The sequence below is a fragment of the Rousettus aegyptiacus genome, unplaced genomic scaffold (assembly GCF_014176215.1).
Source record: "Rousettus aegyptiacus isolate mRouAeg1 unplaced genomic scaffold, mRouAeg1.p scaffold_m13_p_13, whole genome shotgun sequence".
Taxonomy (NCBI): domain Eukaryota; kingdom Metazoa; phylum Chordata; class Mammalia; order Chiroptera; family Pteropodidae; genus Rousettus; species Rousettus aegyptiacus.
The window spans coordinates 39,175,847-39,193,610 of NW_023416288.1; the positions used below are offsets into that span (position 1 = coordinate 39,175,847).

General features: G+C 45.0%; 1 protein-coding gene and 1 pseudogene across 5 annotated transcripts in view; one reads left to right on the forward strand and one right to left on the reverse strand.

Moving 5' to 3' along the window:
• BBS9 (Bardet-Biedl syndrome 9) overlaps positions 1–17,764 on the forward strand; it is a 301,889-nt gene that overhangs the window by 231,770 nt on the left and 52,355 nt on the right. For all 5 annotated transcript variants that reach the window (XM_016160080.2, XM_016160100.2, XM_016160068.2 and 2 more), the window contains one exon: positions 10,574–10,756. In XM_016160080.2, coding sequence (XP_016015566.2) covers positions 10,574–10,756 — 183 coding nt within the window. The remainder of the gene's footprint in view (positions 1–10,573; positions 10,757–17,764) is intronic.
• On the reverse strand, positions 5,018–5,136 carry LOC118610903 (annotated as a pseudogene).

Below are 17,764 nucleotides of genomic sequence, written 5' to 3' on the forward strand. Positions count from 1 at the left end.
CAAGAACATAGCCTGGAACACTTTTCAGGAAGGACAGGCCGTGGTCTCGTTCGCCTGGAACGTCAGGATGGACCGCGTTGCCCGGGCGGTGCTCTTCCCCGTTGCCGTCGCAGTGGACATGCTCGTGCTACTGAGTTAGGAATCGGGCTTTTTAATCGACTTCGGTGTAACAGGCGTGCTCTGAAAGCCTTCCGTGAGCCCGGGACTGTGGAAGGGCTGCGGAAACAGTGGAACTCCGGCCCAGAGGAGTCTGCGGGGCCGTGGGAATCGGGCACGACTTAACTTTAAGCGAGGCCACTTCCGGCCATACTGTCCCAACAGCCTGTGATCGCAGAAATACCCCCAGTTCACGCTAATTGCACCCCACGTGAAAGCAGGCAGACCCCCCATTGCCTTTGCGTCGGCTCCATGTGTTCTGAGCCACGTGAGCCTGTGTGTGTCTCTCCGAAGTACTGCCAGGTAGTACCGATATGACTGTGTTTCAGCTAAAAGAGCAAAAATAGATACAAACCACAGATGCTCAAGAGAAATAGACTCTGAAAAAGATCTGTAGAAAGAAAAAAAGTTTCTGCTTATTGTGAAAAGGTCACATTTACCTCTTAAACTGTGGAGCGGAGGAAGTGATCAGCAGCAGCATCAGCACTGTTGGGGGCTCCAATGTCTCTTCTTGCCCTTTAGGGTGAGTCCTCAGCATCCTTCACCGATCGCATGTCATAATGCGTCTTAGCACTGGCCGCCTTAGCTAAAGGAATGCTCTTAGAACACCCACCAGCTGCCCATCTCCCCATAATTTCCTTTCGCTGGAGATGGCACTCCGGGTCGTGTGGGTGGCTACATAATTACTGACATGTCTGCATGCAGGAATGTGGCCCGAAACGTTCTAAACTTAGAAACCATTCAGATCAGACCTCGTGGTTGTTGTTTTTGGACAGCGATAACTGTGGCATTCTCCAAGGCTTGTATAAAACGAGTTCTGACATTGCCAACTATAGATTTCAGCTTGAACAGCGATCTGTTCAGTGAGTAACCGTGGCCCAGAGAACATTCATTCTTCTTTTTACAACTTGATTCCATTAATTATTATTTTTAAATTGGGGTTTCACTTGGCCATAGGTAGATAATTTTATGGAAAGGGGTAAAAATTTGGTCAATGGGGGTTGTGGGGTGTAAAAATAGTAATCAGGATTGAGATCAGTTGTATTTTTAACATTATATTAGCCAAGCAGTGGAGTTAGTTTCCTTTCAGCTGATTAAGTTACATGTCTATTTGGAGAATAAACTTTGCAGAAATAGCAAAATTTGTCTCTATGTCACTTGTAAATGATTTATTGTCTTTCTTATTTAACATTTTTATGTATCAATGATATATATTTTAAAAGTCCCAGCCAAAGTCTATATTTCAGCATTGCCTACCTTTTATATTCTTCTGGGCAGAACATTAAAAAAGGAGAAAAAGGAGTTCTACAGTATATAGTATAAAGAAATTTTTCAGGAATAATTTGTTATTCTAAATTCAGTTTTATATGAATTCTCAAGACATTTTGCAAGTGTAGGTCGGTGTCAAAGAAAATTATAATCCTAGACCAGAAAAGCCGTCACGACTTCTAAGAGTCACGACAATCATATCTTGGTGGCCCAAAGCGTCAGGTGACTTAGCCAATTGGCAGGTCCCTTTTTATGAAGACAAATAACTTGTGTGACTGAAGTTTTTTACTGAGTGGGTACACTTTCCTGTTATTTTAGTAGCTACCCAAAATGGTACGTGGTTAAACAATTTTCTAATCCTGGGCTCGGTTTAGGCATTTCAGCTAACTGCGGGTTATAGGGGGCCTTAGGTTTTCACCCCATGTGAGGTGCGATAGAATGTAACCCCGTCTGATTCTATTTATACAAAATAACATAGTGGCAAAAGTAGTTAAGAATTAGATTTTTGCTATGCCTTTGAAGTAAAAGCTCAGAGTTCTTTTTTATGTAACTAAAGGCTCAGCACATAGATAATGAAATCCTTCTTGCTGGTCTGGCATTTAAATCATCTCCACGCCCTTTCTCTTTTCATGGTGAACTTTAGTTCATTGTTATTGATAAAAGAACAATTCCTTTGGATAATAATTGGATTATCATATGTAATTATGTGTATGTGATTTGGATTATAATTGGATTAAAAGTTTAGATCCGATACACTTTTTCTTCCTTATTGCAAGGCCTTTGCCACGCTGGAGTCTGCAGCAAAAGCCTTCACAAATAACGTCTCTGAGAGGGAAGCGTGCCCTGTTTCTTGCCTGCTCGCGGCTCTCCCCTAGACTAGAAGTGTGTCTTGCTAACCAGAGAGCGGCCGCGTGAGGAGTAAATTTGTTTCATCGCCCCCTGGAGCTGTCTGTAGCTTGGTGTTAGGCAGCTGTGGCTAAAGGTGAAGTGGAGGCATTTTTTAAAAAGTGGATGACAGATATATTGAGGTAGGTCTGTTGTTTCCGTGTGACATCACTTGGGTTCCATTCAAACTGGGAGCCTGACAGCGCCTGATTGAGTGTGTCTAGGATTTAAGAGGCCGTTTAGCATGGCTCCTAGTTGTGCTGGATTTTTAGGTGGGCTGCCTTCGAGGTTCATCAGTTCATCGGGCATTTATAGGATGCCCACTGCATGTTGGGTACTGGAAAATCGAGGGCAAGTTGGGGACTTATCAGTTGCTCTTTTTATACTGGAATTTTCTCGACTGAGTATGAGTTTTATTTTCCCTCTGCCTTCTCATGGTGTACTTTATAAACATTTTATTCAAATCACCAAGTTGTCTAGCATTTTCAGTAAGGTTCAAAAGAAAATTAAACAATGTCTAGCTCCCTGACTGACAAGCCTCAGAGGATTTCTAGAGACAAGTCGTACCAGGCAAAGTCGTGTGCCTGCATTGTATGTGTTTTAATAGAATCTGTAAAGGAGTAAAAAAAGGAATCTAATACATGTCCCTTACAAAGCATTTCGTAATGTATTTGATACAGGGTCTCATGACATTTAACTTTGGAACTTGATTAACCTTGGCTACAAAATGAGCACCGGGTGACAGCGACTGCACAGAGAGGGCCAAGGGACGCCGCGGTCAGCAGCATCACCTTAGGGAAGTGGCTGGTGTGCTTTAGGGACCAGGAGAGGGAGCCTCCTGTTTCAATGTCGTTGTCTCTCTAACAGAAAGAGGCGAGTGCGCCAAGTGTTGCCACGTTAAAGTGAGCCCTCAACTGTAGGGAGTATTAAGAGTTAATAAACAGGAGCCAGACAAAATAGAACTGACTAGGAGGGATGTTGACAAGCTTTTACCGAGTATTATTTTATAGGTGAGGAAACTAAGCATGAGGATGGTAAGGTGACCAACCAAAGGTTCTACAACTGCTAAGCAGCATTACCAGTATTCATACTTAGATCTAATTGACACCGAAGTCACATGATTTTTCCATCATCTTTAATACCGTTAAGCCCCGCTTGTAATACAATATGGCCATTACTGTATCAAAATTGTTGCTTAAAAAGAGATGCTTTTATTTGTGTTAATTTTATATCTATCTTAACATGAATTATACTTTCACAGTAATTTTAATTCTTTTTATTTTTAATAGCTTTATTGAGATATAATTTACACAGATAAAATTCACCCATTTACAGAGTACAATTTAGTGATTTTTAGCATATCCACAGGGTTGTGCAGCCATCAGCACAATTTAATTTAGAACATTTTCATCCCCCTTAGAAGAGACCCCACAGCCATTAGCACTTTGCCATTCTACTTACCGTGTTTACAGATTTGCCTATTCTGGACATTTCATATAACTGGAATAATCCAATGTTTAGTCCTTTGTGACCGACTTTTTTAACTTATAATGTTTTTAAGATTCATCCTTATAGTAGAATGTTAAGTATTCCATTTGTTTTTATGGCTGAATAATATTCCATTATACGAGTATGCCACATTTAATTTATCCATTCATCAATCGATGGACATTTATTTCTACTTTTGGGCTATTATAAATAATGCTGCTATTCACATTTGCAAACGAGTTTTCGAGCAGACATATATTTTCATTTGTTTTGGGCATCAACCCAGAAGTGGAATGGTTGGGTCATATGGTAACTCAACGTGTAACTTTTTGAGGAACCGCCAAACTCTTTTCCAAAACAGCGGTACCATGTTACATTCTCACCAGCAGCATCCGAGGGTTCCGATTTCTCCACGTTCTCGCCAACACTGGGTATTGTCCATCTTTTCTTTTTCCTCATTAACTTCTCGTTTTATGAAATAGCCAAAGAAGAATATTCTTATTGCTCTTTTATGGACCAAAAAACTCTAAATCAACAGACGTTAGAAAAGAAGCCCAGGATGTGTGTGAATATAGAGGGGAGGAAGTGGCCTGGACAGCTCCAAACAGCAGATCATCCACAAGCAATTTAAAAGCTTTCGGGTCTGACACTTACAGCGATGTTGGATGTTCGAGATCGTATTTCCCTTTCCTGCATTGTAAAGGTGATGGAACCCGAGCCCAGAAAAGGAAGTGAATTTAACACTGACGTGAAGCTGCTCGGTCGAGAAGCCAGACCTGGAAGCTCCGTCTCCTCGACTCCCCGGCCATCGCCTGACCCAGCCCGTAGTGCTCTGCCCTAGGGGAGTTAGAAACTTCTGTGTATCACAGCAACTCCATTGTTTAAACTCATTCATCTGTGCCGGCCTTTTACTAAAATAAACCTATCTTCACTTATAATGGGACGTGAGAAGGGTCAGCAAAGCCGACACCTCCAGTTGGGGAGTTTCTGATAGAATTTGCTCCACATATTGCCTATGATGGAACCGATGTGCAGGCGGAAAATTAACGCAGGCAGCGTTACTCGGCGACGTTTCCCGGGTCACATAGCTTTGCTGTGAGCCCTAGCTCTGCTGCTTGCTAACTGCTTGACCCTTTCTGTGATTGTTTCCTTATTTTTAAAATGGGGACAGTAATGACATCTACATCATGAAATTATCATCATCATCATTATTTTTTTACACCCACAGCACCAGGTCTTTCTAGGTGGTCTCCCATCCAAGTACTAACCAGGCCCGCCCCTGCTGAACTTCCGAAATCAGATGGGATCGGGCGTGTTCAGGGCGGCGTGGCTGCAGACTGAAATTATTTTGAGAATGAAATGAGATAATCCCTGTAACGAGGTGAGCACAGTGCCTGGCTCCTAGAAAGCCCTCAGTAGATGCTGACAAATTATCATTGGAGAACAGCTTGCTCAGATCACTGGAAACATAGCGGTCTGGGATTTATAGAAAATAAATGAATCCTTCCTTTTTAAAAAGTAGTTTCTGCTGAAGGAGCAGCCCTAGAAAATAATCATCTTCTAAAGTCATGCTTTGAGCTATCTGGAGCGTGATAAAACTCTCCTTCTTAAGAGAAGAATAATATGTTAATCTCCCATCCTTTACAGATTATGGACTAATTTCCTTTATACTGTAATTCGGTGGAAACCAACCTGGGAATTTCAACCTGAGTTGACCTTATGTTACATGCCTCACCAATGGGAAAGCTTAACTTAAGCATCTCTGCCTGTGATGGGTGTGATACATTAGTAGTGTTTTTCCTTAGTATCTTTGTTTATCAAGATAAAAACCCACTGGATTATTTTAGGGCCAGCTGTGTACGTTTGTGTACCACTGCAGCAGAAAGAATGACCCAGTGGGGAACCAGAAAACGGAACAGGAATCTGGCCCTGCTCCACCCTGGTTCATGACAATGGACAGTGTGTTCACCCCATCTGTGTGCTCATCAGAGCCATAAACGTTGGTTTCCTCATCAGAAAGTCAGGGTCTGGGGGATAAACAGTTCCTGTCTCAGGAGGGTAGTCGTGACACTCGAACGATAATGTGGGTACAGCGGCCCGAGCACAGTGCCTGGACCACAGTCGGGGCCCAGGAGGTGGCAGCCAGATAGAGCAGCGGGGTTCTGTGCGCTACGCCAGACTGGGAGGCAGATCCAGCCGTACGTTTAGGCGAAGAAATTGGACATGTCCGTGTTCGCAGGGCGTGATGCATGTCTGCTCTGCTGCTGCTGCTTTCCTGTAACCAATCCTAGAGCCTGCGTTGGCAGCTGGGAGTCCTGGGGATTGATTTCACACTCACTTTATGAGCGGACCGTTTTCCTGCAAGCAGCTCCCTGGGCCTCCGCCTCGTTACTTTGGCATCAGCCGATGTGGCAGTGGGACAGAGCTGTCCTTTGGGGGTCTCCATTTTATTTGGAAACCTTCAGTTTGGAAAATGTGAAACGAAGGCCATCAATACATTGTGTTTGAAGTCGTTAGCATTTGTCGTTTTTGTATTCCGTCGAACGCCGGGGAGCACACAGCTTCCGCAGCCAGCGAGGAGCTGGGAAAGGTCTCTCCCTCCAACTTAAGTCCGACAGCTGCTCGGCCTCACAGTTCCCGGTGAGCTGCGAACTCTTCTAGGCCTTGGTTAGATCCGAATCTTGATAGGTCTAGTTTTTCCAGCCCTTTTTATGTTAATTCTGCTAAATTCACATGGCTCTGGTGGAGAACAAAGTAAACCTGGCTGTTACGTGTAAAACTAAATTGAGAGCATGGAGATCTGTTTAGTATTTCATGCTGGCCAGTAGGTCAGGAAGATTTTTCTTGGGGGGTAGTTGACATAAGGAATTGCTTATCCCTTTTCTTTTTCATTTCTGCGACCGTTTGGGGACAGCAGACTCTTTCCACAATGGCACAGGAAGATATCCAGTGAGGCTGAGACTTAGGGAAACAGTGCTTCTTGCGGGACCTGCTCAGCAAAGACCCTGTGGCCGGGGCTGAGAAGTCACTCCCCCGCCACGGCTGCGTTTAGCAGGTTGGGCGGGTCCGCGAACTGACGTGCTGTTACAGTTAGTAAAAGTCTCCCCTTGATAGTGAGGAGCCCAGCCCAGGCCCCAGATGTTTACTGTCATCCCAGGGCTGCTCAGCCGGCCCCCTCTGTCCAGTAATGCCCCCACGCAGAATACTCTGTGGCTCCCCAGCGCCGACAGTGCGAAGCGTGTGCACTTCACCTCGACGTCCTGGCTCTTCCACAGCAGCCGCCCAGGGTCCCTCCTCTGTCTCAGTAAGAGCTCTTCCCGAACTGGACCGTGTGCTCGTCCCCGAACGAGCGGCAGCCTCTGCTTCCCTGCTTCCGTGCACGTGTTCAGGGTGTCGCCTTCACTCTTCAAGCGCCCTTCTCCAGCCTCTCTCCTTGAGGACAGACAGACGTCAGGTGCTGCTTCCCAGCGGTGGGCTGGCGAACGTTCCACAGCGGGCCGTCTGGGGAGGAGCGCGTGGTGGGGATCCTGGCTGGCTGCGTGATGTTTGTCGACCTCCACCACGCGAGGTAGGGCAAGAGGTGCGGGAGCCCACAGGGCTGTGCTGGCCCCGCGCAGGGGTGACACGCAGAACAGCAAAATGATGAGGAAGTAATGAGCTTTGCGTATTTGTGACTTTGCTTTAATGTAATTTATTTAATTTTAAGGTTATGTAATTTGGGTTATGTGTGTGTGTGTGTGTGTGTGTGTGTGTGTGTGTGTGTGTGTGTGTGTGTTTTGTAATAATCGTTTTTAACAGCTGGTTCTGGCTCACAAAATTCCCCCAAACTGAGCATTCGGTTCTTTCCCCTGAGCCCGCAGGAGCTGGCGGGGCCGGCCCCGCACCCCGCACCCCGCACCCCGCACCCCCCTGCTCTTCCTTCACCTGTTCCTCTCGAAGGTTCTCTGCCCTCGGGGGTCGGTAGGCCCCCCTCTATAAGGTGCTTCGGGTCTCACGCTTCGGGGTGAGAGACCCCCCAGTCTGAGTCCCGCGCTCTCGTGTGCCAGGTGATGGGCGAGCTGACGACTTAATGTGCAGTCCCGGTGCAAGATGGAAACTCAAGGGGCCTTGTTAGAAGACAGGAACAAACTGCTGTTAAAACAGCTACTAAAATCTCAAGCTTTTCCTTTCTTCAGTGGTCTCTTGCACCTTCTGATGGCATTTTTAATTTTCTATTTAATGCCATTCCAAGAGAGGAAAAATTAAAATTTCAAATCGTTACCATGAATTTGACCATTAATCTTGTACAATGCCAGTTTTAAATGCAAATGTAAGAGTGTTTAACGCGTAGGAGTTACTGAGCAGATCTCCTCTGCTCCTGGCCTGCTCCATCATCCTGCTGACTTTACTTACAAAACACAAGTTTAAAACCAGAAGTATTAAGAATTTCAAGACAGAGACAGCCGGGCATTAAACCGGGCAAGGAGCCCTTCTCAGCACAGTTTGCACGCCCTGTGCGCAGCACAGAGCAAACGCCTTTCACCTGCTGGGCTTCAGAGATGGCATTTGTGAGATAGAGATCATGCCAACTGCGTCGCAGCGGGTGTGACTCCTGAAGGCACCGGTACCTGATGGCATGGAGCAGAAAGCCCGGCCTGCAGTCTGCGCCCCATGCACCGGGAGGATTAGTGTTACTAACAATAACACTCCAGAGGGCAGGGACCGAGGCCGATCCGCCTCTGGGCCCCAGGCCAGCCAGTGGCGCCTGGCTGAACGATAGAAAAAAATAAATAAGTAAGTAAATCGTGTTAGTAGCATTCTCCTTTAGAGTCTGTACGTCTTCCCTACACTGTCAGCGTTGGCCTCCTTGACCTGCTCTCCTTCCTCCATTATCAAGCCTTTGAACGCGGAGATGAGCCCTGTCGCCATGGAACTTCCTAGAGTGCTTCCCGCAAATTCATGCACATACCTGGCTCTCGGGAAGTGTTTATGACCTTGATCTTTGTATAATTTGGATTTATTGACAATAAGCATCTGTACCATAATATGATGACCCCCACGATGAGGCTTAATTGGTAACAGTCACAGGAAGAAAAAGGTATAGACTGAGACTTTAACAGGAGTCAGCGGCAGTCATGGTGAGGGTGGGGGAAGCAGATGATTCCAGATGTTTTGGTTTAAGACAAGTGGCTTCTCTCTCTGTCTTCGAGGGGACTTCTTGAAGTAATGGGGAAGAGATGAGTTCCAAGCCTCATTTGAGTCAAGAAGGCTCCAGGGATATTAACTCCGGCTCATCATAATCTGTCCCTTTGCTCACTTCTTTCGCACTTACTTTCTCTTCTGCACAATTGGGACATTATGACAGTAACGTTTCTTTCCACTAATTGTACATGTATGTTTTCTGTCCAAGAGATTATAAGATCCTCATGGGCTGTAAAATATCACGTACTCCTTTTCAATGCAAATGGAAAGCGACCCAGTACTAGGCACATAGTAAGCCATGCACTTCATTGTATTGTTCCGCTGACCCTGGTCCAGACCCCCAGGGCTCCCTGCAGAGCTGAATCCGCCTTTATAACTCCGGCAGGCCCTCGGCCGAGTGGCAGAGGATCCCGGTCTGCCTAGCACTGTCAAGCCAGGACCTTCAGTTGCTTTATCTTTTCCTAACCTCCTTCTTTTCCCCAGATACCCTGAGGGCTGCTCCCCTGTAGCCCTTTGCCCCACATGGAATTTGGGAGACATACAGTTGTAGCGTCTACTTGTTTGAATGATGATGTTTTAACAAGCCCTTTGGGCCAGCGTCAATAGCCCGTGAAATACCACCAAATGGATCATCATACACTGGACTTCTGCAACTCATCTGAGCTCCAGTCCCTCAGCCTGGTGGGGACGTGTAGAAAGGAGCTCGTGTGGCTCTGGCTCTCGCCGTTTCTGTTTCGGGGGCTGTCAGACACCTTGGTCCTCTGGGCCAGTCAGTTCCGTACTTTTAATGAGCACAGAATTCACCAAGACATTACAATAAAATAGAACACCAATGGGCAGTCTCGGATTTTCCATCCAATTGTTGCTTCGCTTCTTTTTTCCATGGGATTATTCAAGAGGTTGGAAAAAAAAAAAAAAAAGCCAATTCTACTCACTCCTGCCAATTTTATCCTAGTAGATTTGGCATTGTAAAGCTAACACACCCTGAAATTTCTTTTCTTTCAGATCCCTATGATCTGGTGCCTGACACTGGTGTTAAAAATGACACATTACTCTACTGGTTAAATGTTTGAACATTATCTATCCTTTGGCTATAATAGATATTAGATATCCCAATACCATGAAACATATGAAGAATAGTAATCAGAGGAAGATAGTTATTTTCTGATAAGGGTGTAATGCAGTTGTTTTAAATTACAAGGCAAATGCAGTATTTTGATACGAATTTTAAAACTTCATCCATCTCTGGCTAGTATTAAAGATTGTAATAACGGTATTAGAGGTTACTTATATTATCGTGTACTGTAGAAGGTCAGTCAGTGGTGAACAATGTCCCCATGAAGCTGACTTCGTGGATATTTTTATCTCCGGGCCATACGGATTTGGAATTGCTGCAGACATTTTATTATTTTTCTTTCTAAAGAAGGAAGTGAACAGATGACTGATAACTCTCTTATTACTCAACAGAGTTTGTGTTTTGGGAGACAAAGCTCATCAAGTTGTTTTAAGGAAAAACAGGAGTGTGCCAAATGTAATTTGTCGAGGGCGCAAGAACTGTGAAATCACCCCTCACCGAAGTTCCTGATTTCTGCAGGTGATCGCTCTAGCAGATGCTGTCGAGGAAAACCAGGACAACCTGTTCCAGGCGTTCATCAGGCTGAGAAGTGCCTCGCACTTGGTGATTCTGCTCGTCGGGCTGTGGCAGAAGCTCAGTGCTGACCAGGTTGCTATTCTGGAAGCGGCCTTCCTGCCGCTGCAGCAGGACGCTCAGGAACTGGTAAGGACCCGCAGGTCTGCAGTAGACATGGCCATCGTCACGGGAAGGACTGGGTTTCGGGAAGCTATCACGTGACCGTCACGTTTTGTAAGATATCAAACGAAGGCTTCTTTTTTTTTTTAAACCCTGTTTTCCTTTTCTTTAAACCAAAGTAAAAATGTCAAATAAAGGCCTTCTTTTCCCCTAGAGCTATTGTATAACAGGTACAGAGTCCATTTTCAGGTGGTGTCCGGTCTGTTTTCTGTGTGCTCGTCAACCACTCAGAAGCCAGAGGGATGGGCCCCCGACCGCCTGGGTGATGGCGGTTGACCTTCAGGCTGGCTCATCCTTTCCTTTTCCGTGGGAGGAAAGAGTTCAGCCGTATTAATTTGCTCAATGTTCTGAAACTTAATTGTCACTTTAAGGGTTGAAGAGAACTGAAATAGCTGTGCTCATGACAGGAATAATTTATTGCATTATTACAGTTCTTTATGTATAGTTTATAAACTCATTTTACCCTTGATTCTTTGAATAGGCAGTTTAGAATGAAAAGGGAAAAATGAAGGTTCGTTTTTGGAATTTTTAGTGAAGGATTATTTAAATAAAAACATCTTATATCCCTTGAATTGTAGAGGTATCTGTGACCAACAGCAATCATTTGGGGGTAAATTTTTGCATGCTTTCATTACAAAGAAATAATAGACTTCTTGGAAATTAGAGACTCTTGAATTTAGTGCTTGTATCAGAGGAAACTATTTCAAGAAAAAGGTAATTTCAAATTATTTTTAAACATAGATGTGAGACTATGGTACTAAAAATAATAGTACTAAAACTAACATTTTTGAGTGCTTGCTAAGTACCAAGTTATTATTTTAAGAGTTTCACAAGGATTATCTTATTAAATTTACACATGGTCCTATAAGGTAATTAAGGTACTATTTTCATCCCCTTTTGCATATGGGAAAATTTAGGCTTTGAGGGTTAAGCCTCTTTCCAGAACTAGTGGGGTAGAGGCCAGGATTTGGACCCAGGTCTGTTTGCTTCCAAAGTACATGTTTTTAACCAGTATACTGCATTTTAGGAAACAAAGTCACAAATATGATTTTGAAAGTCATAAGCTTTGTCAGTTGAATCTAATTTTCTGTAGTTGGGTCAAAGGATTGGCAGATTAAAAAAAAATCAAGCTATAATTTATATCCTAAATAAAATACTAATAAATAAATTTTAAAAATATAGAATACACTTTTCTTCAGGTTGATAAAATAAAATTATAGCTAAAATTGACCTTTGAGAAGGTAGAAATATAGACATTGTAATAACAGAAAGTAAAGAATACAGTGCTTAGGATTATATCACTAAGAACGATAATTATCATTTAGGAGCTCAGATTTAGCACTCAGAGGGACTTGGGTGGCCCTCCTCTACCACCCAATGACAAAGTCCCTCTGGTCAAGTTTCTTCAGTGATCTAAATCTCTGCTTCTATAGTTAAAAGATGGAAACAATATCATGACCTACCCTGTAAGTTGTAATAAGAATTGACGAGATAATTGAACAGAGTGCTTACTCATTGTTAGAAGTGGTTTATACCATTTACGTGTATTATAGTTCGCACTAAAGGCATGCAGGGTAGGTATTGTTACCTTTCTATGGTTATTTGTCTTCTCGACTAACTTGAGGGCAGGAATTACGTCTTATTTAATTTGATATTTTCGGTACCTGGCACAGTGCCCGACCCTAGGGCAGTCGATATTCGTTGGGCGAGTGAATGGAGAAGACGGTGATAGTTAACAGGAGGTGAGTTGGCAGATCAGACTCCGCGGATGTGAAGCGGGCGTGAGGAGCAGGGCGGGTCAGCCGAGTAACGTACAGGGCACAGTGCGAAACGAAAACATAGATTCCTTGTTCACAAAAGTAGAAAAAAGTGCTCAAGCACTTTAGAACAGGTCCTAAAAACAAAGCTTTTTACTATCTGCAGCCTCTCATCGTGGTGTTTTATTTGCTATTTTATGTTCGAAATAAGAAAAAAATTAAATCGTTAGCATGAATTTTACCGTTTATCTCTATACTGTGCAGTGACAGTTAATACAGATAGAAGAGCATCAAACTCGTATGGGGAACCGTCACAGTTGCACGACTCGTACTTCGTAGCTCACACACGTGTGCAAAACCGCGGAACCCGCGCCAACGCAGCCGTCCGTGATCGCGCCTCGATAAGTGCGCACCTGCCGACTCTTAGCACTTGCGGCTTACTGATGAGTGCGGGAGGACCGAAAGGCAAAGGAGCTCTGCGTGGTCCTAGTTCCCTCCCTTCTATGGTATTGTTTTTCGCGCCACAGGGGGACGTTACAGGGCAATAACAGGGGGTGATGGCTTCCCTAGTCATTCCCGTTTCTTTGAATTGATCGCCTCCTTTATTCATTTCAAAACACGTTCTGGTTCACGTGAAAAGCCTTTCAGGGCCATCAGTGCCGGATGTGACATGCCTTCCCTGTACTTGGTGTGAGTCTCCCGCTCATCACGGGGCCATGGGAATCGTGAGCGTAAGGGGCTGTGTGTGAAAGGGGCAGAGCGGAGGAGGAGGCGTGCATATCTTTCCTTCTCACACTCACTGGATTGTCCCATCGGAATGACAGAACACAAGTCCAGAGGGAAGATTATTAAGAATTTCAAGATGGCGACAGCAAAGCATTAAACCAAGTTTGGGGCCCTTCTGAGCAGGGGGCCCTTGTATGACTGCCCAGCTCACGTGCTCCTGAATCTGGCCCCGAAGCATGGGTAGACCCAAAGGAAGACTTTCCTAGAAAAAATAAACTCAAGTGTAGGAATTGAGTCCCAAGAGAAACTGTGGGATTTCTGACTCCAGAGATCTTTAAAAACAGCCTCATTTTGCAGGGAGTATGTAGGAGTATGTTCACCCTTGTCGACAGGTGAATGGAGAAGTCTTTAGCATCTTCTCAAAGCCCCTTTCCGCCCTGCCTCTGTTTTCTCTGCTGTCGTACCTCCCAAAACATTAGGGGAAGATTCTTTCAACTCTCTTCTGAATTTGGAGAGATTAGAAGGTGTGTATGCTCATTATGTCTATTGAAGTCATTAACGAGACAGGACATTTGATAAAAACATAACTTGGAGAAGAATGAATCAAAAAAGACATTTTAATACTGCTTGTTATGCTCTTCATCTTTAATTAGGTTGTGGTATTCATTTTGGACTTATACTGTTGAGACAGCTTATATATCTTGAGAAAAAAGGAATCCTTTTTCATTCTTTAAGACGTACGCATGCAGCATGTGGTTTTGACATGCTAGTTCACAATCCCCGACGTTATGCCTTTAGACCTCACAAATAAATGCTATGTGATGGGTATCCCACTGAGATGTGAAAATGAAATATGCAAGCCTGAAATAACTTGGAAGGAGGGCGAGGCGGGGAAGAAAGGAGTCTCTGACCAGAATGTTGAAAATATATCCCATGTTGAAGTTATTACGATACCACAAAAATCTGAATGTAATTTAGATGGTTCGGTTGAGGGTGGAGGGCAGAGTACATGTGTGAGGGGGGAGAACTCTAGACATGTGGACAACATTTTCAGCAGACTCTCAGTTCAAGGTCAGATGTCCCCAGAAGTATTGAGTGGTAGAAAGAAGTGCTCAGAGATGTTTTATTTACGTTTCGCACAGCGCTGCACGATGGTTTGCTGTATTGCTACAAGATGCGGGCTAGATGCCATCATCAGTTCTGGAATATTTTCTTCTTAATGATATCAGGTTCACCAAGCAAAAATATTTAGAATTCATTATACCGATAACGAAAAGTAATGTGCTTTGCACTATATTATCAGTATTTTTTTTTTTTTTAAGTCCCATCCCATTTGGAACAGAATACATCACTGCTTTCTTTGCTCTCTTTGGTAATGTCTCTCCATTTCTGCTACTTCTCAATACTATTTTGGGGGCAAATAAATGCTAGTATTGCAGACTATTTTATGTGATTTTTTAAAGGTGCTAAGAGTTATACGTGCCAAATGTGTTCTGTAGGAATACCCCCTCTACTCTAAGAGAAACATTAGTGTTCCATTTCACATCTCCAAAAAGAGCTCTTAATTTCAGTTCAGCAGCGGATTGGGTGACATGGTACTCTCCCTACTGCGCGCCTGTGCTGATGAGGTTTCGCCTAAAATAGTTTCGTCAGAGTACCTGGTAGGGCAATTCCAAGCAGGTTGTTTTCTTACTTTTCAAGTTAGGGACGGAGGGTGTATTAGAGGATTTGAATTCCCAATGCAGAATTGAAACCTGTTTCTCTTGACCAGCTACAGAAATTCTGCAGAAAACGCCATCTCTACTTAGATCAATGCGGGTCGTGTTACTGCTTTCAGTCTGAGCGAGGACTTCATTGTGACATTGTGACATTACACACATCCGCCTCCCGTGATGCTGTACGGGACTCTCTGCATTTGCCTAACATGGCAAACGTTGATCCAGTCGTTTATTCATTCGGTGATTGTTTATTGAGTATTCTAGACACTTAGCATAACTCAACAAACAAAACAGACTTAGACCCATCGTGGAGGTACTTCGGCATGGCAAGCAAACGTATTCTAATCGTTTTCGGCCATCAGCATACCGGCTGTCTCATACGGTCCTGGAATAAAACCGAACTTTCAGTTCCTCAGGCTCACTAGCCGTGACTGGATTTCCTACCTGTCACCTGTGGCGAGTGGCTGCCGTGTCTGACCGCGCGGGTGCAGAACGTTTCCATCGCTGCGGGAGACTCTGCCGCGTGGTTCTGTCAGTCGGTAAGAGGAAGGGCTTGGCTAGTCGGGCGAAGAACTTCCGCACACTTGAACAAATTCATAAAGTAGGGTAGGGCCCTGGCTTCATGTTGTGTCATGGCGTTTGCGTTAGGAGCCCTAACTTCTGGTATCCTGGGATCAGCCTGGTCCTACGCGTGATAACCAGGCGATCCCCCGGAAACAAGAAACTCATCTAGGGAGATGCGCGTGTGCACCCACATAAAGGTGGGGGGGCGGGAGGAAGCGGGCCCAAGTGCTGCCGCGCCTCCCCCGGATGGCCTCGCTAGACATGGTGGTCATCAGGAATTCTCTCTCGTTGCGCTTGCTCATGGCCCCAGAATCCTTCTGAATGGTAGGTAGTCACTACCCCTTGGAGTTGGTATGTGGATGACTCCTCTTTGCCTTCCTGTTCTCTGTACAGATCTGCTTCTCATTTTCCTAGTAAACAGCTCAGATGACTCAGATTCTTCAACGTGAGGTCCAGCAGATGGCCGGAGAGCAAGGAGGAGCAGTGCTGGCATTTCCCAACGGGCCGTCTCGGCCTCGCCCTAAACATCGGCCTGTGTTCTGCCCGACTCAGAGGACTCTGCCGGGAAGAACAGCAGTGCTCTGGTCTGGGACCTGGCTGCACACGGGCCTAGAGGGGGAAGGAATAGTGGCCTATTGCATAGCATTTCGCCTGACTTTTTCTTTTCTTTCAAAGTGCATTTAATATCTTTAGTGGATATAGTGTATATGAAAAGAAAAGCTTCATTGTGTTTTAAGGTTCTAGTAGTTACCTCCCCTAGTTTTGAACTTTAAAGTCCCCTGGGAAAGTTAAGATGGAGATTTGAAACTTCAGCCTTACTTCTTGATTGATTATTCCTTTTATAAACTGATATGGAAAGAGAACTTATTTTTAACATGTTCAGCATGGTTCATGTGAGAAAACAGATGTTTATAATAGGAAATCCTGTTGTGTGGAGGGACTTATCGAGGCTCACTTACAAGGCTCGAAGGCGTCTACGTCACAGGTCAGATTCAATGTGAGGGCCATTGTACCTCCTGTCTGGATTGAGTGATGACCGAGATGGCTAATCATTACTGTTATTAATGACTTCTTCGTAAAAGGCAAACAAAGGGCGGAAGTCTGGTGTCAGTTTCAAGCCTGCCTTTTCTGAGTGTTAAAGTGTCATCGCAATTACAACCGTCTATGGGAACATAGAGCAGAAAGTAAATATTTTGGTGATTCCCATGATCTTAGCCAGCAAGTTAAGCATGCAGGAATTAGTTTTATATTCACAATGGCCACATACTCTGTGTCCTTGCCAGTTAGATGCAACTCTCTTCTGCTTCATTAGAATCAGTGTAACGTATTTCAGAGCCTTTCCGATGACTCGCTTGCTGTTTCAGAATTGAAATCGTTGAGATAGGTCAGACTCGGAGCCTGGTAGAATACGCTGTACAAGTCAGGATGCATATTTTTTTAAACTTCGTTTATGTGTCTCAAATATGAAACAATGTTTTAATGAACACATTTAATATTATCTATGCCTTTAACAATAAAGAGACTAAACAAATGAACAAAGAATTGGTTATTCGAAGCTTCAGGCTCACAGTGTGCCAGCTCAGACCCTTTGTGGAATGAGGTGGAATTTAACTATAAGTAACTAAGTACAACTCGCACGGCCACAGAGAGGAGAGCAGTGCTCATCGTCACCCTCACGATGCTTACGCATTTGATTCCTGGCTGCGAGTGTATCGACGTTAGCTCAAGTTCCTATCTGTGCCCAGCCCAGCCCGAGTCTGCTGATCACCACGAGCAGATGCTGGCATTTCTGGGACATGGCATTCTTTGAGGAGCGTGCACGTGGCCGTCAGTCACTCGTTCCTCTAAAGCCAGCGCCCGCTCTGAGCTGTCACGACGCGCAGAGCTGCCGTGGCAGGGTTGCTCAGTCGCCGGGCCCGCTCCTGCTCGTTAGGGCCCGTTTCTGAGAAACCCCCGTGGCCCGCGTTCCTGTCCTCCCCGGCCTCCCGCGGTGGCGTTTGGATGAGCCTTTCTGCCCACGTCCCTGCGTCGGCAGAAGCTGCACGACCCCGCCGGACGCAGCGCGTGGCTCTCCTGTCGCACGCCCGCTCGCCGTCCGTGGCTCTCTTCGCCCCGGGCTCAGTTGGGGTCCCAGTGCCAGGCATCCAGGACTTCCAGTCGCTTGGCTCCGCCGTATCATTTTCTGAGACTCCCGGGTTCTCTGCTTCATT